At 35.9% G+C, this 25,133-nt stretch overlaps 1 protein-coding gene across 5 annotated transcripts in view; it reads left to right on the top strand.

The window, feature by feature from the left end:
• The window catches only part of HACE1 (HECT domain and ankyrin repeat containing E3 ubiquitin protein ligase 1), a gene marked incomplete at its 5' end in the record, with an annotated part of 91,827 nt that overhangs the window by 12,187 nt on the left and 54,507 nt on the right, over window positions 1–25,133 (top strand). The window contains 5 exons of one of the 5 annotated variants that reach the window (XM_079716776.1): window positions 1,705–1,780; window positions 7,153–7,284; window positions 16,899–16,981; window positions 23,840–23,936; window positions 24,895–24,996. In XM_079716776.1, coding sequence (XP_079572902.1) covers window positions 1,705–1,780; window positions 7,153–7,284; window positions 16,899–16,981; window positions 23,840–23,936; window positions 24,895–24,996 — 490 coding nt within the window. Of the gene's footprint in view, window positions 1–1,704; window positions 1,781–7,152; window positions 7,285–16,898; window positions 16,982–23,839; window positions 23,937–24,894; window positions 24,997–25,133 lie in introns of those variants that run through there. The other 4 variants (XM_079716777.1, XM_079716780.1, XM_079716779.1 and 1 more) reach the window with 4 other exon arrangements.

Here is a 25,133-nt window from a genome sequence, read left to right as displayed (position 1 = left end):
AGTTAAGCATATACATAAAAAGCATATTTCATATATATATATACGTATATATAAATATACGTATATATATATATGGTGTGTGTATTACTTTGTTTCCAAAGCATGAATTTTCATTTAATTATTTAATGAAGGGGAAATTGAGATAAATACTGAAGAGTGACTAGGAATGGCTCAGGCTAGGAGGAAACATTGTGAGCAAAATGAAGTGGTAGGCAGTTCAAAAGGCGGCAAAGGACTTTTGTAGACATGTCTCCAAATAAGATACATAGGTGGCCAATATGAACATGAAAAGATGCTCAATACCCCTAATCAGGGAAATGCAAATTAAAACTACATTGAGATACCAACTCACGCTCATTAGTATGGCTATCAGAAAAACAGTGTTGACAGAATGACAAGTGTTAATGAGGATGTGGAGAAATTGGAAACCTTGTGCTCTGTTGGTGGGAAAGGAAAATGGTACAGATGCTCTGAAAACTAGTTTGGTGCTTCCTCAAAAAATAAAAAATAGGATTATCATATGGGAAATTCCTTGGCTGTACAGTGGTTGGGATTCCTCGCTTTCACTGCTGAAGGCCCAGGTTCAATCCCTTGGTCAGGGAGCTAGAATCACACAGGCTGCATGGCATGGCCAAAAAAAAAAAAAAAAAAAGAATTACCATATGATCCAACAGTCCCACTTCTGGGTATATAACACCCCAAAATTTGTCACAGGGTCTTGCAGAAATATTTGTATACTTGAGCTCATAGCAGTATGATTCATAATAGCTAAAACAAAAGGAACCTATGTGTCCATTGACAGATGAATGGATAAGCAAAATGTGGTATATACATACAATGGAATGTTATTCAGCCTTAAAAAGGAAAGAAATTCTGACATATGCTACAACATGGATGAACCTTGAGGACATTATACTAAGTGAAATAAGCCAATCACAGAAAGACAAACTGTATGATTCCACTTTTATGAAGTACTTAGATAAGCCCAAATCATAGATATAGAAAGTAGAATAGTGGTTGCCAGGGGCTAGCGGGAGAGGGAATGGGGAGTTATTGTTTAATGGATATAGAATTTCAGCTTTGCAAGGTGAAAAGAGTTCTTGAGATGGATGGTGGTGATGGTTGCACAACAATATGAATATACTTAATATCACTGAACTGTACACTTAAAAATGGTTAAGATGATAAATTTATGTTATGTGTATTTTCCCACAGTAAAGTAAATTGAAAAAGAAGTGAAGTAGGTAGGGGGATGAATAGATAGGCATTTTATTAATTTTGTGGTTTTTATAACTCATCTTAGTATTTTAAATATTTTGCAATTGAGAATGTAGGATACAACATTGAGACATCATTTTACGCTGTCCATTCCCCTTCCATTAGACTTATATTGTCTGACATTTCTAATGAAGATTACTATTCCAAATATTCTGTCAACTCTAGAAGTTTCTCAGCATTCTGAATGATGAATTTGTCCCAATGGCATGAAAACCTGATTGTACCTTTTCTTTATCCTATTATCTTTGAGTCATAGAAAAAATTTTGTGTTTTGTTTCTGATGTTACAGTACTTATTTAAATATTGTAGATGGAAGTTGATATTTGCCATTAATTAATGTTGAGTATAGTTACTGTTTCAGTAAAATACTTGTCATTTGTTTATTTTTCTAGTACCAGTTATCTGTGACTGTCTCTTTCTTTTCAGGCAGAAGAAATGCATGAGTAAATTATTAGAATACAATGCTGATGTCAACATTTGTAATAATGAAGGCCTTACAGCAGTAAGTACTAAGAATTTTTATCTGTGATTTTAAAAATACTTTTTAGAAAATAATATTGAAGGTGATAGTAATGCAAAGTGTAGTACAGGCATTTGTGCAGTTACCTCTTTGTGGTAATTGGGAAGATACAGAATGATTGAGACACAGTTCTCAGCTATATTTATCAAGAGAAGTTATGGTTCACCATGTTTCCCCTTTCCCCTTATTTTTTACCTTTATGACCTTTCATTTATTTTGAAGTCTTGATCCCCTAGCTTTTGTCACTGACTTTCAAGGGAGTTTGTAGGAGCATCTCCGCTAAGGTGTGTTATGAGTTCATTATAGGACAGCTGTTTTTCATTATGTCCTTTTAAATTCTTTTAATATGTACATGGTAGGAAAATTTGGATGGCTATGTTTTTATAACTTACCTTAGTTTTAAAAAGGAAAGGAAAAAAAAAAGGAAAGGAGATAAAAGGTAACTAAGGGAATGATCACTCACCTGTACTCCCTGCACTCAGAGATAATCACTGTTAATATTTTAGCCTGTATCCTTTCAGACTTGTTATTATCTTACTTAAACTAGTATTTTTATCCTTTTTGCCATGTCACTTTCTTTTCAAAAATATGATTATATTTTTTTGATCCACATAGATATTATAGGGAGGGTGGTGTGGGATATTTCTGAAGAGATTGTTGAAATCCAAAAATTTTAATCATACTGTCATTTAATGGAGCATATTTGATTTAGAAGTAGAGATAAAATAGAATTATGTGATTATTGAGAAATTGTTTTAATTAACTGGATAGTGGAAATCCTTTCACAATGTATATCAAATCATTGTGATGTATACTTTAAATGTCTTACAGTTTTGTCAATTATACCTCAATAAAGCTGAACTTTTTTTTTTTTAACCTTCCTTTGGTAGTTTTTGTAAATTTTGAATCCTTTAATTTGTGAATAAAGAAGAATATTGAGTATTTACATACCATGCTAGTTTTCAAAGCCTTTCTGATTAAAATTTTTTTTTTCAGTGGGCAGGGAGGGAGCTGGGGCATAAAAAACCAGCTTTCCTAAGATGTGAGTTATTCTGAGAATGACTTGTTAAAGATTAAGTTCAATCATGATTATTATATGGAATTCACAATTCTTGTGATAATCTACATTTTTGTTACATAGTAACAATATAACACCATTTACTCTGTAAAGAAAAACTGTATTCCAAATATCTACAGGATACTATAGTGATATGGTAGGTACCACAGAGGGTTATGGAACTGACATAGCTCTATCCTTAGGACATTCTCTAGTATAGGCAAGATAAGATGCTCAGTACTAACATAGTCTGTTTAATCGCATAAGTTTTTATCTGCTAATTTTCCCCCTTCACTCCTGAACTTTAAGGGAAGTGGAATATAAAACTTTTTAAAATAAAATTTTTATTAAAAAATTATTCATGCATGTATTTAAAGAGTCAAATGATTCTACAAGGCTTATTATATAAAAACAGTCTCAGCTCTTTTTCTGCCTGGGACCAATCTCAGTGTTCTGTCCTGTGGCCCTGATTGGTGTCGTGTGCCTCCTTCTCTTAGAAACAATTCTGGCCACCAAGCATGTTCCTGCCTAGTCCCAGATCACATGATGGAATTAGTTCAACAGCCAGGCACATTGACCCCATCAGCTGAAGGAAGCTAGCTAGGATGGTGGAAATGTGGTGCTGCAGAATTGAATAGTGGCCGCCAAGCATGTGGGGCAGTAAAGTCAAGGGCTTCTGAGATGGAAGAACCTTCAGTGGGGTGTCAGGGTCCCCAGGATTTTTCATACAAAAGGAGAGAACTGTTGACGGCATACTCTGTAGGCTGATCACCCTCACAAAGGACTCCTCATGTTTCTTCATTCATTTGTTCTTTGAACAGGATTTTCTTGGATACCTATTATGTGCTAGGCACTTTACCGGTATGGGGTTAGAGCAGTAATTTGACTGATCCAGTCCTTGTCTTCCCCAAACTTCCAAGGAAGTCAGGATAGGCAACAGGCAATGGTGACACACTGTAATGAATGTTAACATAGGTGATGGAGATGCTTTAGAAGTCAGAGCAGGGGACCCATCCTCACCAATGGCATTGGAGGAGGCATCCCAGGGAAGTATCACAAGAGCTGAGGCCAAAGGGACAAACAGAAGTTAGACTGGTGTAAGTGGTGATTGTGAGGTTGGGAGTGGTAGTGGGGTTCTAGCTCTGTGGAATAGGTTGGCAAAGCCTTGGAGATGCAAGAGAGCATGCTACATTGGAGCAGTGAGCTTTACTGGTGTTCAGATACCCCTGGGGGTTTATGAAGACTTCCAAAGGTCTGTAGCATGGATAGTTAAGGGAGTCACTTTCCAGGTCTTCAGCCTTTATATATGTGCTCCTTTCTTAAGCTGATCTACTCAAGAACACCTTGCCCTTCTCTTCTTCACCTTCAAAATCACTCTTCTATCACTTCTATGTTTTTATTTATTTTTATTATTTATTTATTTATTTATTTATTAACTTGAAGCATAGATGATTTACAGTACTCTTACCTGAGCCTTTTGTAGTACGGAAGTTTTAAATTTTGATGTTCAGTATATCAGTTTTTCCATTTATGGATTGTGTTTTTGGTATCAAGTTTAGGAACTCTTTGCCTAGCTGTACATCCTGAAGATTTTCTCCTATCTGTTTCAAAAAGTTTTATACTTTTACATTTTACATCTAAGCCTGTGATCTATTTTGAGCTAATATTTGTCTGTGATGCTTAAGTCAAGGCTTGTTTTTTTAACCTATGGAGTCTAGTTACTCTAGCACTGTTTGTTGAAAAGGCTATATACTTCCTGCGTGAAATTGGTTTTGTCTCTCTCTCAAGAATCTTTTGGGCATATTTGTATGGGGTTATTTCTGGGTCCTCAGTTCTGTTCCAGTGATCTGTCTGTCCCTTTGCCAATACCATGCTGTCTTGGTTACTCTAGCTATATAGTAAGTCTTAATATCAGGTAGAGTAATTCCTCTCACTTTATTTTTGTCAAGATTGTGTTAGCTACTCTGGTTCTTTGCCTATACATATACATTTTAGAATAAACTTGTCTTTGAGAAAAAACCTTGCTGAGATTTTTTATTGGAATTGCATTAAGCCTGTAGATCAATTTGGGGAGAATTGACATCTTTACTATGTTGAGTCTTCCAATCTATAAACACAGTATGTCTCTCCGTTTATTTAGGTCTTTGATTTCTTTCATCAGAATTTTGTATTATTCAGCTTACAGATCTTGTGCATGTTTTTTTTTTTTTTTTTTTTTTTTTTTTCGGTACGCGGGCATCTCACTGTTGTGGCCTCTCCCGTTGCGGAGCACAGGCTCTGGACGCGCAGGCTCAGCGGCCATGGCTCACGGGCCCAGCTGCTCTGCGGCATGTGGGATCTTCCTGGACCGGGGCACGAACCCGTGTCCCCTGCATCGGCAGGCGGACTCTCAACCACTGCGCCACCAGGGAAGCCCTTGTGCATGTTTTAATTGTATAGCTAGGTATTTTATTTTCTTTGGAGCAATTGTAAGTAACATTGTTTTTATTTTTTAATTTAAAAAAATTTTTATTTATTTATTTATTTTTGGCTGCATTGGGTCTTCGTTGCTGCGCATAGGCTTTCTCTTGTTGCGGTGAGCGGGTGCTACTCTTTGTTGCAGTGCACAGGCTTCTCATTGCAGTGGCTTCTCGTTGTGGAGCACGGGCTCTAGGCATGCGGGCTTCAGTAGTTGTGACATGCAGGCTCATTAGTTGTGGCACACAGGCTTAGTTGCTCCGTGGCATGTGGGATCTTCCAGCACCAGGGCTCAAACCTGCGTCCCCTGCATTGGCAGGTGGATTCTTAACCACTGCACCACCAGGGAAGTCCCACGACATTGTTTTTAATTTTTATTTCTGCATGTTCATTGATAGTACATGGAAATGCAGTTGCCTTTTATGTGTTGATCGTGTAGCCTGTGACCTTGCTGAACTCACTTATTAGTTCTAGGAGTTTTTGGTAGATTCCTTGGGATTTTCTACATAGACAGTCATGTCATCTGCAAATAGAGATAGTTTTATCTTTTCCTTTCCAATCTGTATGTCTTTTATTTCTGTTTCTTCCTTTATTGAACCTTAACATTTTTTTTTGTTTTCTAAATACGTGTTGTTAATTCATTACTAGACTTCCCTGAGCCTTGTAAATATCCTCATAACATGTGTGCAGTACCTTTCAGCTTCTTGAATAGTTTTGAAGGAGTCTGTTATGGAGACTGCTGTTCTCTAAGTGAGATTGGTTGAGTTCTAGGCCTGCTTTACAGCGTTATTTGGAGTATCTCTTCACCATCATCCCGGAGATTCCTTTGCCTTTCTCTTGTTTTATAGGCACACCTCAGAGATACTGCAGGTTCTGTTCCTGACCATGTCAATAAAATGAATACTGAGATAAAGCAAGTCATACAAATATTTTGGTTTCCTAGTGCATATAGAAGTTATATGTAACTTCAAGAAGTGCAGCTGAGTGTTACTACGTATTCTTGAGCCTTTGGGGAGTTCTGTGATTTGAATCTACCTTCTTGGTGCTCTATTACTGGTTTAGGATTCAGCTCTTTGTTCTGACAATTCAGACAAAAGCTTCCAGCTTCCAAAATGTGTTGCTCTTGTATTCTCTCCTTTTCTTTTTCTTAATAGGTCTGTCCTTTAAGAAAAAGTACTCTTTACTGTCATTTCAGTGATGTTCGGGGAAGAAGTAGGAGCTGATGCATGGGTTCAGAGTTACCATTTTAAAACAAAAGTTTCATGATATATTTTCTTAATGGAAAAGAAGTCAGGTGAAAAATGCATGGACAGCATAGTCCAAAGTTTTAACATTGATTATCTTTGTGCGGTAGACTTACAGGTGTTTTATATTTTTTTAATCCTCCCCATATATGTTATTTATATATGTTACATGCATTATGTGTAAAATATAGGAAGTAAAGAATATGACACCTACTGTCATATTAATTACTTTTTTAACTTACGTTTGTTTCTGGGGGAGGAAAAATATCCAGTACCTCTTCTCTAGAGATAAGCTACACATACAGTCCATGGTCATCTAAGAAGCAGAGTATTTGGTGATCCTAAGTTTAGGATTTTCAACTACTTTGAAACCATGAAATGCTTGATTTTGAAGTACATGGTGGTGTAACCTACATCCTGATGCATATTTTTTCCCCATATAAAAATATAGGAAAAAAGTGTATTGGCTTAAAATTTAATTTTAATCTTTAATGTACACGTCATGCTCACAGTTGAGAAATAATTGCATTATTTATCTGCTGCTTTTATATGAAACACTCTTGCACAAATGTTAAGTAACCTAAATGGCTGCACAGATACACTGGCTGGCTGTGAATGGGCGGACAGAACTACTCCATGACCTTGTACAGCACGTCAGTGACGTTGATGTTGAGGACGCGATGGGGCAGACAGCGCTGCATGTGGCCTGCCAGAACGGTCACAAGACGGTAAATAAAGCCTCGAGGACTTTAAGTTGCATGTGTTTAAACTTTGAATTCATGAAAAGTTTTCCACTGTGTATAATTGGAAACATGAAGCAAAATCTTACAACATTTTCTGTGTCATGTGATCTTCTGATTAATATATTCTATGTGGATAAAAGGAACAGAAAATAGTGTTTTTAAATGTTTAATGTATTTGTAATTTGGATTTCAATTTTATTTCTGATTCATAGACTCTAATAGCTGAATATTTTAAATTTTAAATGTATGTTCACATATAATAATTTTAAGTTTATAATGTTTATTCTGTCCTCAGTTTTATCAAATAACTTTTTCATATTTTTTACCATTTTCATATTTTTACCCTTAAGCCTCAAGTTTTGGAATTAGTGAAGAAAGTGAGCTCTGACATTGCTTAAATAGTTCAACTTGGATTATCATATTTTTCTACTCTCTTGGAATATGATTTAAGTGCTAGAGTCACAGCTGTTTTCTTCCTTACTTTTGATTTCTAAAATCATGCATTTGTTTTAGGCAGTACTTTCCTGTTATCCCTATGTATAAACATTTGGCTTTTAAAATTGCCAATAGTTTTCTCTCTCATTAGAAGACTGCTGCCTTATTTAAAGATTGTTAGCTTAAGATTTTAGATTGAACTTCTGCTTTTTGTAATTTCCTATCCTGGTTACTTTCATTTTTTTCCCACATTTAACATTACTGATAATAGAATATTATTTATTTACTAACTAAAAAACGAAAACCAATTGAAAACGAAAAAACACCACCAGCATCTACAAAGATACAGAAGTTTGCTTGTTTATATTTATTTTTTTGTATACACTCTGAGTCTTATCTTTTTGTTGGGAGAATTCCTAGTGGAATCTGGATTTCTGTCTCTGCAAACACTTTTTTCCTAACCTAGGTTCAGGATGTCAGATCCTACGTATTTAGATGCTTTATGTATGACCTCAATTCATAGAATATTGCACTTCTTTTAAGATAGTGAGCTCAAGGTTGACATTGTCTTATGTTTAATAAGCGTTGGATAAAAGGAAGGATATATGCTTTCTTTTTCTTTCCTGGCATTTCTTCTGAACACCAATGTTCGTTTTTATTCTTTTGTCTTTTATCATCTGAAAAGTAACCCATTTGTATTCAAGGAGTATTCCTTTTCATTACCTTTTACTTTCTCCATGTCAGTACTACTAAATTTAAGAAGTATTCTGTGTGGGAAAAAAAAATCATCTGAAATGTTCTAATCTTGACTGGCCCCAGTAAGCAACTGCTGCCTGTTAGAGAAGGAGTCCTGCTGGTAGCTCTTACAGGACAGAAAAGCACCCGCTTTAATATAAATACTCTCTGCCATTATCGAATGAGTGGCGTGTCATTTACTAAGATTGTAAACCTACCTGTTGCCCGAGAACTTGTGTAGTAAAAAACTGGAATTCAGATTAGGAATTATCTACAAAGGCTAATTTTAGCTGCCTTAAGCCAGTGAAAAAACAAGAATTACGCAAAAAACCTTGGTTCAAAACATGTGCATTACAGGGTGCATTAAAAATTTAGAATTGCCTTCTGAAGTTATTGAAGAGTAGTTAGTTTAAGTATAATACACTCCATATGGTTTACCACCTAAAGCAGACATGGTAAAGTAAGGGAGTATTCCTCATAGTCAAATGCCTTTGAAGAATTGTATTTTCAGAAGATTTATAGGGGGCCTGACTTCACTTGGTGATGGGCTTCCCAGGGTGAGATTTTGCAGGTATGGTACAGGAGGAAGAGTACAAAAAGTCATGCTGACTTGTGATTGATTGTATTAGTGAGTGAGATTCCTTTCCGTCTAGTTGGTCCATTATAGTTATCTGTGAGGATCGTATACAAAGGGAATGTTTAGCACTATTTTCCAATTCATTGTATGCACCTTTAATCCTTCAATAGGGCAAAAAGGAATCTTGAAAAATTAGGCCATCTCCTAGCCTCCAGGCTGAATTATACCTCTAAAAATCTGTGTTGACAGACCTACTAGATAATGGACTTGAGGATATGGGGAGGGGGAAGGGTAAGCTGTGACAAAGCGAAAGAGTGGCATGGACATAAATACACTACCAAAACGTAAGGTAGATAGCTAGTGGGAAGCAGCCGCATAGCACAGGGAGATCAGCTGGGTGCTTTGTGACCGCCTGGAGGGGTGGGATAGGGAGGGTGGGAGGGAGACGCAAAAGGGAGGGGATATGGGAACATATGTATATGTATAACTGATTAAATTTGTTAATAAAAAAAATCTGTGTTGATAGTTGTGCTATTATTACCTATGTGTCATAATTACTCATGTATTTCTGGGACATGTTCGGATCTCAGTGGATGAGAATATTCTTTTATCTTGAGTTGGATATGATTTAAGAACTCTGAGATATGTTATTACAGGGTAGATATTATTGATTTTGTTTTTAACCCTTTGTATATCTTTCCATAAGTTGAACACTGAGTCTAAAATGCTTTGTCAGATATCAGCAAATGAAAATGGCCTTTTCATTGTCTCAAAGTAGTCAGTTTTTGCATAAATTCATTAAAAGGTCTTCAAAACTTGTGTCCATGTAGACATATACCAGTGCACATAGGTTTCAAGATTTATATATATTGGTTATATATATATTTTATAGAATAAAATGTAAAACTTTAAAGGGGGAAAGAAACTCCCTTAAAAATATTCCCCAAAGCACATCAGCTCATTTCAAATTAAAGAGGATGATATGATAAAGAAATCTTCTGAAATTTACTTTCTAATCTCATTTTAAGGTAAATCTCAAGAATGCATGGGAAGATTTGGAACAACTGGCTAAGAGCTCTAAAGCTTTGTAGAATTTATAATTGAATACTGTATTCTTGCTTTGATGACAAATAATTTTTAGATTTACATGACTTTTTTACAGATAAAAGATTTGGAAGAAAGATTGATTTTGTCATAACTAAGAAATCAAGTAATTTTTGCCATGATTTCCTATAGATGCATCTGTTTAATTAGAGGTAAACCAAGATAAGGGTCTCTTCATCATCTTGTTGGAAGGAAGTGATTTGGGCAGTTGAAGAGTGCAGCGTGACCATTTTTGTCCCTGTAACATGATAGCACTATGATTTTAAATGACTTCTATTCCTATTTTAAAATGATCAGATGAAAGAAATGATCATAACAACTCCTTAATAATTTAATTTTTTATAAATTTTCTTAGGTCAGCTGTTACTAGCTATAAATACCAGAATTATGGTTTGTCTTTGGATATTGATTTAAAATAAAAAATAATTAGAGAATTTGGTTATTTATCTGGCTTATTATATAGTCTTTGGCAACTTTTTCTTCCCCTGCCTTTATCTACCTCTTAAGATATAATCTGCTGATTACACAATTAAGGAAAGTGTTGTGAATATTTTGGAAGATACTTAAGAGTAATGATAGTATTGGTACTGTTACTACCATTACTAATATTGATGATGTGATTCTGTAAGAACAGTACAAAGAGCACACTACCTGGACTCTTCATTCATTTGCTCTTATGCAGTAAGCTAGGCCCAATGTGTTGTTTGATTTTTAATCTCATTTTTAGAAAGTGTAGTAAAACCTAATATTATTCTACATAGGTATAATTGACTCCATCTTTTTTTTTTTTTTTTTTTTTTTTTTTGCGTTACATGGGCCTCTCACTGTTGTGGCCTCTCCCGTTGCGGAGCACAGGCTCCGGACGCGCAGGCTCAACGGCCATGGCTCACGGGCCCAGCCGCTCCGCGGCACGTGGGATCTTCCCAGACCGGGGCACGAACCCGCGTCCCCTGCATCGGCAGGCGGACTCTCAACCACTGCGCCACCAGGGAAGCCCGACTCCATCTTTTTTTTGGCCATAAATTGAACTTACTTTTTGGTAATTTTTTTCTTTGCCATTAGGTCTTTAAGATTTATTGATGTGTTGAATTGCCACAAATGGTTGATTACTGTTTTCCTGGAATAACTTGGATTTAGAAACTCTAGAGAACTGTCGAACGGTTCAATCTCAGTTTCTATTAGTTAAAGTACACAGCGGGATTAGTTTTTGGACTAATTTCAGTTCACTTAAGGAAATTTTATTTTTATCACAATAGACTTTATATTGCTAAATTTAGATAACTGAATATAATGGTTCACAAACAATATGAAATGATAGTTGAACCCTGCTTAGAGTTGATAGAACTGACTGCATTTTTTTTTTTTTTTTTTTTTTTACTGAAATTGTAGGCTTGTTAAGGAACAGTGCTCATCTACCTTCAGTCAGCTCTCTTGATATCTTTAGCCAGCTTCCAAGCTTTTCATCCAGAGAATTACAGGGCAGCCATGCAAACTTAATTGAAAGCTTTTGCAAAAACATTAACTGGATTCAGCCTTGAGCACGAAGGTAGATGTACTTAACATTTCAGGAGATGTTTTTAGGTTCAGAGTAATTTTATTTATTCTAATGTTAGAATTCTCCTTTCATCACTTCTGAGAAATGTGAACATAATAGGAAGTTCTATTACTGTGATTTTTTTTCTAACACAACTGGGTAATATTGATTTTTTGCTAGGTATTATGTAAGGGTTCAAAGTCTTGATAGGCTTAGGTGGACAGGTTTCTAGAGAAAACCTGTAAACACCAGTCACTGACTAGTGAGTTGGCCATTTTTCTTAGCACATAAGTTGTTTGTGCATTGCTGTCCTGTCATCAGAATTACTTTTAATAAGAGATGAAAGATGCTTTTTTTGTTGTTTGGCTATCATTGTTTTAGTAAATGAGAATACAACTTACGTTGTATGGTTTAATATTGGTTTTTACTTATGGTTTAATATTGATTATCTATTCCTTTCTACTTCGGTCAGTGTCATTCAGAGAGTTGACATTGATAAAGTAGAGCTGCCTTGGATTTCTTGCTTTGTAACTTATCAGTGAATTGGGTACAGGTGGTCTTGGTTAGTCACTGCCTTCAATTAAATGACTTTTGAGATTGACCCAAACATTAGCTTTGCACATTAGTTTTCCACTCAGGATGTTGTTTTATCATTTGAAAGGTCATGACGTCTGTTGAAAGTGTGTGGTTTCTTGAGGGTTTCTTGAAGGCCATGTGAAAATCGCCTTTCAATGCTTTTCTTTCAGTATTCCTTCCCAGCTCTTCCTTACTCTGTAAGGAGGAAGACCCCAATTGTAGATTATCTAGGAATAGGATAATAGTGGGGTTTTTTGTTTTTGTTTTTTAAGGGGGAGAGGGTTGGATAGGGAATTTGAAGGTCTGAATTATTTTAAAAACATATTTTGGTGATCTATATTACACACATAAAATGATTTTAGTTCAGTGTACTTCTTTTTTTTTTTTTTGCGGTACGCGGGCCTCTCACTGCTGTGGCCTCTCCCGCCGCGGAGCACAGGCTCCAGACGCGCAGGCCCAGCGGCCATGGCCCACGGGCCCAGCCGCTCCGTGGCATGCGGGATCCTCCCGGACTGGGGCACGAACCCGTGTCCCCTGCATCGGCAGGCGGACTCTCAACCACTGCGCCACCAGGGAAGCCCCAGTGTACTTCTTTTTTTTTTTTTTTTTTTTTGCGGTACGTGGGCCTCTCACTGTTGTGGCCTCTCCCATTGCGGAGCACAGGCTCTGGACGCGCAGGCTCAGCGGCCATGGCTCACGGGCCCAGCTGCTCCACGGCATGTGGGATCTTCCTGGACCGGGGCATGAACCCGTGTCCCCTGCATCGGCAGGCAGACTCTCTACCGCTGCGCCACCAAGGAAGCCCTCCCAGTGTACTTCTTAAAATTATGTTATATTAACTTGAAAGATATAGGTAATCAGCTCTCAGTCACAGATATTTGTTTGTATACTTTTACATGTTTACATTTACTAAATTGTAAGCTGCTGAGCTTAATTTTTGCAAGTAAATGAGAAGCCATAAAAGTTTGAAAACAGGGGAACTTATGACTGTTGTAAATTACAGTGATTTATTTTGGACTTCATGGCTTATAGTCTGTTAAACAGACACAATGCAGTTTTCACAGAAGTACTTGTGTGTAGGGGTTTAGGGGTGAGAAATTTGCTGAAACAAATTGAATCCAAATCTGTCATAAAGAATCCTATCAGTTTTTCTGGATAGCACTAGTCACCATCTAGCATACTACATATTTTATTTCTCATGTCCCTTTGTTTTCCTTTTCCACTAGAATGTAAGCTTCATGAAGGCAGATGTTTGTCCATTTTGTTCATTGCTGTGACTCTAGCATCTAGCACATACTACTAGCACATACCAACATTGAAATTTTTGTTAAAAAATGGAATGGGCTAGTCAAATGCAGTATCATTCCAAGCAGTTTTTTCTGCCATTTTCTTTCTGTTTGTAAATGTTTGTAATTTTTTTCTTTTGTACCTTTAAGTGAAGCGTATATTGATAGTGCTGATTCTTATAAAAGATTGTGTCTGTTTTGTTTATTGCTGAAAATTTCTGCTTTTGAGACTCCTTAGGGATTGTAGTGGTTGAATCCAGAATTTATTTTCATTGATTTTGTTTTGCCTTATGCTTCTGTATAATTTAAAATCTTCAAGTAGTAGTGTTTCTTCAAGGGCTTTTGTGTTTTTAATTTAATAAATAGTTTCCTCCACCTGAATTCTCCTAGTTTCAAAGTTATTTTGCCCTTCGTTTACATAGACTGGAAATTAAAAAAAAAATGAAACTTTTAAGTTATGTGACTTTCTTGCTTCTTTTATTATGCTGTTTAATCAATAATTGAATTCTGTGTTATCCTTACTCCTCCTGTTTCAGAGATTTTACAAAAAGAAATCTGCATACATTTTTTTTAAATCACAAAGATTGATGACTTTTCACTCATGTCAGTGCTGCAAGGCAGTTTTTTTTACTCTTTACATTCAAATCCCTTTACGTATTTTTTTTCTTCTTACTCTGAGGGAAATGGGTTTTTCTCCCTCTTTGACTTCAGGCAACATTTTATCTACAAGTGAGCTATTGAAAGCTTTTTAAAAATATGTGTTTCTTTTAATAGTTGTATATTTTGAGGATCTTAATTGAGATAATTTTGTTAAAACAGAAAAGCAGATTTATGAATGTAAAAGAAAATGCTGGAATGAGCTTTTCTACTTTATTAATCAAGTGTTTTTCTCTGTTAAGAACAGAATTTTTAATGTATTCATAGGATATTTCCAATTCTACATTGGAAGTCATTCACCTTACAATTTTGAGGGCATTTCACCTTTTAAATTTCAGTGTTGCTGTTGAAAAGTTTAATGTCAGTCTGAATTCTGTTTATCTCTGGAATCTTATATCCCCAGTATTATGAAATTTCACTTTGATGTGCCTTGTTGAAGGTCTTTTAATTTATTAGACTGGGCACTGGTGAGCTATTCAATCTGGCAACTTGTGTCCTTCAGTTCTGGGAAATTTTTTGGTATTATTTCTTGATTACTTCCTTTTGGTCTCCCACCTCCTTCATTTTCTTTATTCTCAATTTCTACAATGACTCCCTGGATTGATCTACTAGTTTTCTCATTTTTCCTGTTTTCTTTGTCTTTTTGTTTCTTGTAGAGTTTTTCACCATTGTATTTCTAACTTCTATTGAATTTTTATTTCTTCCATCATATTTTTGATGTCTTATTCTCTGAATATTTTTCCCCCAGCATCTTGTTTTTGTCCCATGGATAGTATTTTTTCTTTTCTCTCTGAGGGTATCAGTTAACTTTTCTAATTTTTGATGCTGTTTTTTGGTTCCCTTTATTGTCTTTATTTTTCTTACTTCCTTTTTCTGTTTGTTTTTCAGGTTAGAGGCCTGCTTCAGTTGTGTCTTAAACATTGTCTGTCAATTCATGTATAGTGGTGAGGCACTGAAATGGGGCTGAAAGCATTATGTATATGAGCTGGGTTTGTTGACTGGTCTCACTGTACGTCAAGGTTTTTTAATCTTGGCACTATTGATATTTGGGGCCTGAACATTCTTTGTTGTGGGGCCTGTATGTAGATTGTCGGATGTTTAAACATACCCTGGCCTCTACCCACTAGCTGCCAACTGGACCCTCCCTTCTCCACTAATGAAAATCAAAAAAGTCTCCCAGCGTTGCTGAATGTCCCCTTGTGGCCAACTGGGCTATTTCAGTGGTGTCTGTAATGCCAGTATCAGTCAGACTCTTCTCTGTTGCCACTTTCCAGATAGGAAACCTTCAGTCTCCTGCTTAAGCTTTTAAGCCTGGCTACTGGATTTCTGGGAGCCTAGTGGAGCATGGGGGCTGGAGGTTTTCACTTAATTAGTTGTTTTCAGCATGGCTGCTCATCCCTGCTCTTCCCTGTATTTCTTGTCTGCCAGTCCAGAGCCTCACTATTCACTTTGTCCAGATAATAAACCTCCCTACTTCCAAGACAGATAGGGAGGGATAGTGGCTAACTGTATGGGATGGGGAGGAAGGGTCCTGGGGGAAGGCCCAGCTGTTAGGTTTTCAACTCCTTCTCCTGTCTTAGCTCAATATAACTATCCCTGTCTTCCAAGATACCTGTTACTTCCAATTCCTGTGTTGTGTGTGTGTGTTCGGTAGTGAGAATTTGGTGGTTTCTTGTTGGAATCTGCATTTTCAGACACTTAGACTTCAGCTTTCTTTGATCTGCTAAGTCAGTTACTCTTCTTTCACTTGCTTGCCATTTCCCTAAAACTTCTGACTTATCTAGTACGTGTTGTATTCTTTGCTGTTCTTCCTTTGAGTTTGTAGTCTTAATATTTTGCTGACATTGTACTAGGTTTTAGAGCAGCAATAAAGATGAACATGTGTGTTCAATCCAGAAGTAATTATTAAACAGTCTAATTCCAAAAACATTTAAGTTTTTACATCTTGTCTTCCTTTTTGCAGGAGAAACTCAAATGAAGATCATAGGTGAATTAAAACCAGAAAAGATTCTCTTTTTTAAGGTTTTTCAGGCAAGCCTTGCCGTATTCCTAATCATCAGATATTTATTTTTAAAATTTTATATTAGCTTATTTTCCCTTAGTACACATCAAATGATTGCAGAAGTAGAGCTTAGCCGACAATCAGAGAAACTGAGTCAGTATTGGCGACTGTCAGTAGCAAAAGGACTTCTTAGCTTTTTAATATTTTGTACTTTAATAATTATGCTCTTTGAATTTTGAGAAAGTTAGAGCTCTGGTACCAACTTTTTGTTTTTAGAGGCAAAAAACTCTGGTTTTTAAATTCAGAAATCTAGAGCAGCACTGTCCAGTGCTGCCACATGTGGCTATTTAAACTTAATTATAATAATATAAAATTTAAAATTCTGTTCCTCAGCTGTACTAGCCACATTTCAAGTCCTTTGGTAACTACTACACATGTCAGTGATTTTCTAGAACCTTCCCAGGTTAACACAATTTACATTACATTGATAATTCCACATATACTGTGTAGTGCCTGAGACTCAGAGCTTACCAAAAAATGGAATTTGTTCAGCCGTCATAATTGGCATGTTCCTACTCTTTCTTCTTTAAAGCTTCAGGTTGTGGTAAGAACTTACCTTATATGGACTAAAATTGTGATAACTGTGTCTTTGTTTAACTTCTCTGGCTTTACTTTTGTTTCTTTTTCCCCCAGACAGTGCAATGCTTGCTAGACAGTGGTGCTGATATTAACAGGCCGAATGTATCAGGAGCCACTCCATTGTACTTTGCTTGCAGGTATGATCATTTATATTGCCAGATGCTCTTATTAAAGAATGTTGAATCTGCTATATTTCCAAACACAAACATTTGTGTGTATTTTCTAAAACTCTCCTCCTCTCCTGGAAATACTATGCTCCCTTTTAAGATGAAGTATATAGCATTATGGTTCTGTTACTTAACTGCATGATGAAAGGTGTTTTATATTGCCAGTGTTTTTATATATTGTAAGTGGGAGTTTTGATTTACTTGATTACTTAGATTTTAGAATTACTTAGTAATAAAAAAGACATACCAATAATCCAGTAACTTTCATAGTTTTCTTTATCAAGTATCAAGTTAGTTCCAGTGGGATAAGCTGTTAAAGTATGCCTTAGTTCAGAGCCATGTCTTTGCTTTCTCTGGATTTGTAACTTTAAAAAATTTCTTGAATCATTCTTGTTAAATATTGAGTTATGCATTAAGTTGTTTTTACACTCTGTCCTGGTTCATTTTCTTTTTTCTTTTTTTCTGGTTCATTTTCCTGAAGCATATGTTTTGTTCATTGGTTCATTCATGTAATAAGCATTTAGTTAGCATTCACTGTGTGCCATGCATTATTATAGGCATTAGTGATACAGTAATAAATAAATCCCAGTCCTTAAGGAGCTAACAGTGTAATAATTATACACATACCTTCCCCCCCCCATAATATGTTATGTAAATTTAGTTGCAATTAGGAGCAGTTCACAATACACTTGATTTTTCTTTTTGGTTTAGAATACAGGAATTGTAGTATTTATTTAGGCTCTATTTTAGATATAAAGCTCTCCAGAAAGCTCCTCTTTTCTTATCCTTTTTCCTGTTTTATGTCATTTTACTGGAGGTTTGTTTTATGTTTTATTTTTTATTTTTATTATTTTTTTTAGCCATACCATGTGGCTTGCGGGATTTTAGTTCCCCGACCAGGGGTCAAACCTGGGCCCTGGCATTGAGAAGTGCTGAGTCCTAACCACTGGACCACTGCCAGGGAATTCCCTGGAGCTTTGTTTAAGATGAAAGATCTGCTTTTCTTCTCGTTTAGCTTTTTTTTAGGGTCTCTGATGTTGCTTTGGTCTGACTGATTCAAATCATCATTGAACAGCCTTGAATTAGAATACAAGGACTTTTGGACCTCTAGACTTCTCCATCTTACCTGAATCCAGGCTTTTTCTTATGTTATACTTACAATTTGATTGCTTGGCTAGAACACAAATTCCTTTTTTAGTGTCCTGAATTTATGAATAATATCATTGTTTGATTCCCTGAAATCATATCCTATCTTGAGGGGTTATCTTTAGATCAGACCTTTCTTTGAAGCTTCAGATTTGAATGTCCATCTACCTGATATACATCATCACTTGGAAGTCTCATAGAATCTCAAATATTAGCATGTCCAAAAGCTTCTGATTTCCTTTTCAAACCTTTCCTCCAGTTTTTCTCATCTCAGTCATTGGAACCCTTATCTTCTCAGTTGTGTAAACCAGAAACTAGGTCATTATTTTTTATTTCTGTCTCTCTCTCTGACCCTCAACTTGGAATATATTAGTAAGTTCTGTAAATTCCACTTTCAGAATACATTCTGAATCTCATTACTGCTCTCCACCTTGCTAAACCACCTTAAAGTTGTTACTTCTTGTCTAGAATACTGCAGCAGTCTCTTAACTGGTCTTCCAGATTCCTCTGTTGTTTCCCTCCCTTCTGTTCTTTCCTCAGAAGCCAAAGTGACCTTCTAAAAAATGAATCGGTTGTTGTCACTTTGTGCTTAAACCTTGTACTTAAACTTTTCAGTGCCTCTTCGTTGCATTTCCAATAAAACTCTGCCTTCTTCCACGTGACCTGCATGGTCTGACCCTGCTTAGCTCACTGTGCTTCAGCCACATTGGTTCTCTTTGAGTTCCCCCAATACATCAGACTCTTCCAGCAGGCTTTTCTATGTGCTGTTTATTTTGCCTGAAACCTTCTTCCGTAGGCTTTTTATGTGGCTGACTCCATGTCAGTGCTTCACTGTTACTTTTTAGGAAAGAATTCCTGATCAATCTAGGTAGGCCTCTCCCCATGTTTCCTATCACAGTATCATGATCATTTCTTTCGTAGCACTTTGTATTTTATAGTGTTTATGTACTTGTTTATAGTGTGTCTCCCCTGCTAGACTGAAAGTCCAAAGAAAGCAAGAATTTTGTTTTATTCATCACTTTATATTCCATGTGTAGTACAGTGCTCTGTGCTTAGATGCTTAGTAAATGTTTTTGAATGAGTGAATCACTATAGTTACGTTTTTGAAAAATATATAAAATAATGCCATGTATACTGGTAAAATATAGGTATATATTAGTGCTCACATAACTGTGATATTTGTATAGTTAGTCTGAGCATAGGGTTATGGTAAAAGAATTTTTTAGAAGTACTTTCTGCTAGTATTGTATACCCATCATTAAGTTTTAATCTAGCAAACATTAGATCTCTTTGAACAAAGATGGCTAAGCAAATATGATTAAAATTGAAACTAGAATATAAATTCTTCATTGTTGCAGGATGATAAATATGGAACATAGAAAATGGTTCATTTTGTAGGCAGACTTCTAATTACATTCATGACATCCAGATATAGGTATACATTAAAAATTATAAATTATTCCCAATGTATTGTCTCTGATAAATGAAAGGGAAAGGAATGTGAGAAATAGAACAAGTTGTTCCTGCAGACAAGTTACAGGGCTCTAAGATAAAAAGCTGAACTTAATGTAAATTTTTATTGTTGAGGGATGTTACTAGATATGTCATATGTCTAATTCAGTGATTAACTGCTAAAACTGTTTTCTTTAAATAGAAAATCTATTGAAATATATAGGAGGCAGGGTTCAAATCCCATCCCCAAAGCTATGCAACTTTTGTCAAGTTTCTTGACCTCTGAAGCTTTGTTTCTTTGTAAAGTGGAAATGGTGATATCTGCCTCGTGGGGCTACAGTGATAATTAAATGAGGTGGCTTATATAAAGCATCCTGCAGAGGATTTTATACTTAGTAGTTTGTAGGTGCTCACTAAGCTCTAGTGAACTTTTCCACACCCAGTGAGCACAAAGTTGTATTGTCCTCTTTGAATTTCATTGCAATGCATGGTTTTCTAAGAAATTTGACTCTTATCCCATCATACAGGCAGGACTTTTCTTTTTTCCTTTGCATTCTATTCTAATTCTGAGCACTATTTAATAAAGTAATGCTTCTGTGAGTGAGGCATTTCAGATTGATTTTGACCTAAAATTATGACAGGAACTATTTCCCAGCCACTTTTCCTCTCTAGGTATTTTGTACAAGACATTCTAATTCACTAGCTTTCTTTCATGTGGACTATAGGCACACATATATTGACCTACCCCCCCACACACTCTTCAGGTGCCTTTGTTTTCAGGACTTTTATGTGGTATCTGCAAATGCTTCAGGTCCTTAAATGATTAGATTGGTTTTATATTCGTCATAATACTTCCCATTCACTTAACTGGGTTCCTCAAATAAAGGTTTGGATGTATAATGATTTTCAAATATTTTCTGTATCTGCAGATAATTTTTATTCTGTAAAGGAAAGCAAGGTTTAGCTAGGGTTATATAGATACAGTAAATTAGTGAGGTTTTTATGGAATTTTGGAGGTCTGTAATAAAGTGAGAAACAGGTAAGATTCTGAACATAGTTTGCAGCTACTGCTAAGCAACTCCTTTCAATTAGGAAACTCACAATCAAAGTAGCCACGTAAAACAGTCCGTAGATTCAAAATTGCAAACTTTTAGAGTAGAAAAGGACCATTAGAAAATGTGGCCTCTTTGTTTCATAAGCAGTTGCAAAAAATGTTGTTATATATATAGTACATAGGCACTGTTAGCCAAGTTTTCAAATTGTATCACTGCAAGAGCCTGAAGTTAGGAGACTTGAAAGTGCTTGAGAAATCAGTTCTAAGTGCTTTAGAAGCACTACAGGTTTCTTATTAGTTACATCTTTGCCAACTTCTTAGTTTCCAGAAAATACACTGGCATTTCCTTGAAGGGAGTATTGTCTCAATCAATATAAAAAATATAAGTTCAATTGTAAAGAATAATTATTCATTGAGCAAATTTTTGCAGTTATTTGAACTGAAAAATCTTTCATGTGACACTTTGAGCAGTCTGTAACAGGATAATCTTTATCTTTTGCAATATTACACATGGGGCACTTGAGCCCCTAATGAAGTATGCAGATTTTATATATTATTAGCAATCATTTCTTTTAAGTTACTTTTGAAATGAAGTGCCACCTGTTCACAGATGAGATTTTAATGTAGTTTTATTTTTAATTAATTAAATTAATTAATTATTTTTATTGCTATATGTGGTATAAAATTAATCCTAAATAAATTATGATTCAGGTCTTTTTGTTATTTTTGTGTAGCTTAGTACCTTATTTAATGCTTACTTGTCAGATGAATGGTATCTAAAATTAAAGCCCATCATATAACTCAACAAGTATATTGAGTACATGTTATAAGCCATGCTTGGTGTTATAGAACAAGGGTATTGTCAAGAAGTTTATAGTTTAGTTGGAAAGATTAAACACATCTAACACAGATAATGAATAACTGTAAAAGAAATGTCATTAAAGTTGATCAGAATAGCTTTGCAAATCTGGGTTTCTCAGAACCTTGGGTCCTCGCAAAGAAATCACTGACTCCTTAAATAAATTAAGCTCAAGTTAGTTTCTTTTCACTTAGGTATTATACGGAATAGAGCAGGGTTAATTATAAAGTAATTCCTATTAGCTGTAATATATAATGTGTTGGCCAGCATGCCCAGCTGACAAATGACAAATGATGCTTGATGAAGATTTTTCTTAATGTAGACTAGAAAAATTAGTTACTGTTGCTTTTGGAGGGATTGCTGACGTACTTGCTTTCTTGATTTTCTGCTTTTTCTGAAGTAAATTAGATATTGTTCTTAAGTTAGTTTTTGTCTATTGATATTTGTATTAAGGAAGGTAATCAGTATTACAGTAAAGTATCAAGAGAGTGATATACCTAATGTCTGCCACCAGCTTCCTAGTATGATCCTATTTTTTTAAATTAAGTCCAGTTATACTTTATGCAGCGTCATTTTGTGGAAAAGAAAGAATAGGTTTTTATTTGTTTGTTTTAAGTTTCTGAGGAATCTGTGTAGTCTTTGTGAAATAACATACCTTTTTAGGTAATGGTACTGTGGGAAGAGTATTGGTCTAGAAGACCAGAGATCTGAGTTCTAGTTTCACTTGTGCTTGAATAGTAATTTTTTTCACTACAAAATAAAATTCTTTTTTATAAATTAGTTTTTATTGGAGTATATTTGCTTTACAATGTTGTGTTAGTTTCTACTGTACAGCAAAATAAATCAGCTATACGTATACATATATCCCCTCTTTTTTGGATTTCCTTCCCATTTAGGTCACCACAGAGCACTGAGCTATACAGTAGGTTCTCATTAGTTATCTGTTTTATACACAGTATCAATAGTGTATTATGTCAGTCCCAATCTCCCAATTCATCCCACCTCCCTGCTTTCCCCCCTTGGTGTCCATACGTTTGTTCTCTATGTCTGTGTCTCTATTTCTGCTTTGCAAATAAGATTATCTATACCATTTTTCTAGATTCCACATATATGCGTTAATATACGATATTTGTTTTTCTTTCTGACTTACTTCACCCTGTATGTCAGTCTCTAGGTCCATCCACGTCTCTACAAATGACCCAATTTCATTCCTTTTTATGGCTGAGTAATATTCCATTGTATATATGTACCACATCTTCTTTATCCATTCTTCGGTTGATGGACATTTAGGTTGCTTCTGTGTCCTGGCTATTGTAAATAGTGGTGCAATGAACATTGGGGTGCATGTGTCTTCTTGAATTATGGTTTTCTCTAGGTATATGCCCAGTAGTGGGATTGCTGTGGTAGTTCTATTTTTAGTTTTTTAAGGAACCTCCATACTGTTCTCCATAGTGGCTGTATCAATTTACAAAATAAAATTCTTTGATGAGATACTCTTCCAAGCTGTATGACTTCCTTGGGCATTTTGTAAAATTAGCTTTAAACTTTAATGTCCCTGCATTATAAATTTATTATTTATTGTCTGTGTCTAGGATCAGATTAGCTCATTTAATAACGAAATGTAGAGTCTAGTGATTATTACCCCCAAAGCAGCTTCCTCCTAGCTTAAAGAGTGGTTGTTACACCTACTTGAAAGAGCAATTAGAGAGAATGGGGCATGTGGATGAGAGTTGTTCATTCTAGGTCAGATTGAATAGCTGTCAGCAGAAGCCAAACTGAGTGGGTTGATAAAATGAAGGTTGGCAGTTAGTATTTTTGGCTAATGAATCCCCCCCATTTACTCATTTTGATATTTGTCTTTTCTCCTTCCTTTGTTTTTATTTTTTTTACCACATATTAAAGTGTCATAAAATGTACTTTTGTTTTGAGTATTGAGGTTCTTTTGGACTAAGAAGTCTGGAGACTTGGATGTATGTGGTAGGAAGGTGGTCAGGCTAGAGTTGAGAAGGAAAAGATGGGAAGAAAAAAATAAAGCATAAGCCTCAGTACCAGCAACTTATCCCAAAATATTATGATTTATTGTAGGTAATGTGTCCCAAGTTCAATTCTAAGATTCAGTAGGCCAGTTTCTTATCTACATTGTAAAAGTATGACTTAACGTTGGGAAGTTTTTCTAACGGTTGAGGTTGTAGTTCAGATCTTCCTCTCAGTTTTTTAAGATTATTAATCCTCTGTTGATTGATACTAACTGTCCATAATTTATAGAGAAAGACTTAAAATTAAAAAGATTATATGTTTAAACTTTGTTTCTGTACAGTCATGGTCAGAGAGACACAGCACAGATTCTTCTGTTGCGAGGAGCCAAATATCTGCCAGATAAAAATGGAGTAAGCCCTCTGGATTTATGTGTGCAGGTACGCTGTTCATGTATATTCTTAGTCCCTTACTTGGTAAGAGAAACTGACAGACAAGATCACTTTTTTTCCTCAAATGAGAGGATGGGTGCAAAGATTTTTATTCTGTTAAGAATATGATCTTTAAAAGGAACTGTGATAGTATAAGAAAGATATATTGGTCTTTATCCCAGTTCCTAACACAAGAGCTTCTAAGACCCTTGGAATCTCCAGAGTGATAAGTATGTCTTTTTGTATATTAATGAGATGAGCGGTGGCTGAAAGGCCCTAGGTAGCTTCAGGAACAGGGCTGGTTGACAGGTGAGCCAACCATGTAATTAGAAGGCAATTTCCCCCCCCACCCCCGGGGAGGAGTCAGGGGCTAGAGACTGAGTTTAGTCATTCAGGCCTGTGTAATGGAACTTTCATAAAAACCCTAAACAGTGTGGTTCTCAGAGAGCTTCTGGGTTGGTGAACACATCAAAGTGCTGGGAGGGTGGCACGCCCAGTGAGGGCATGGAAGCTCTGTGCCCCTTCCCACATACTTTACCTTATGCATCTCTTCCATTTGCCTGTTCTGAGTTGTAGCCTTTATAATAAACAAGTAATGGTAAATAAAGTGTTTCCCTGAGTTCTGTGAGCTGTTCTAGCAAATTATCAAACCTGAGAAGGAGGTCGTGGGAGTTCCTTACTTACAGCTGGTTAGTCAGAAGTATGGGTGACCTGGACTTGTGACTGGCTTTTGAAGTGGGGGGCACTTTTGCGGGACTGAACCCTACTGTGTGGTCTGCCCTAACTCTAGGCAGTTAGCATGATAATTGAATTAAATTGTAGGACACCCAGTCGGTATCCACAGAGAATTGGAGAATTGGTTGGTGTGGAAATCCCACATATTTGGTGTCAGACTTATATATAGAAGAAATGTTTTCCTTTAGGAGTTTTGTTTTTAAACCTAGATAATTTTAAATCTTGTTTTTAGGGTGGATATGGAGAGACTTGTGAAGTATTAATTCAGTATCACCCTAGGCTTTTCCAGACAATTATTCAAATGACACAGAATGAAGATCTCCGAGAAAACATGGTAATGTAATTGTGCTGGTAGCTGGTAAATGAACAAGCTTTTTTTTTTTTTTAATTAAGTTATTTATTTTTGGGTGCATTGGGTCTTTGTTGCTGCGTTTGGGCTTTCTCTAGTTGTGGCGAGCGGGGGCTACTCTT

Source organism: Hyperoodon ampullatus (genome assembly GCF_949752795.1).
Source record: "Hyperoodon ampullatus genome assembly, chromosome: 12".
Classification (NCBI taxonomy): Eukaryota; Metazoa; Chordata; class Mammalia; order Artiodactyla; family Ziphiidae; genus Hyperoodon; species Hyperoodon ampullatus.
Note: the sequence above shows the minus strand (reverse complement) of the source record. Positions and strands in the feature narration are given on the sequence as shown.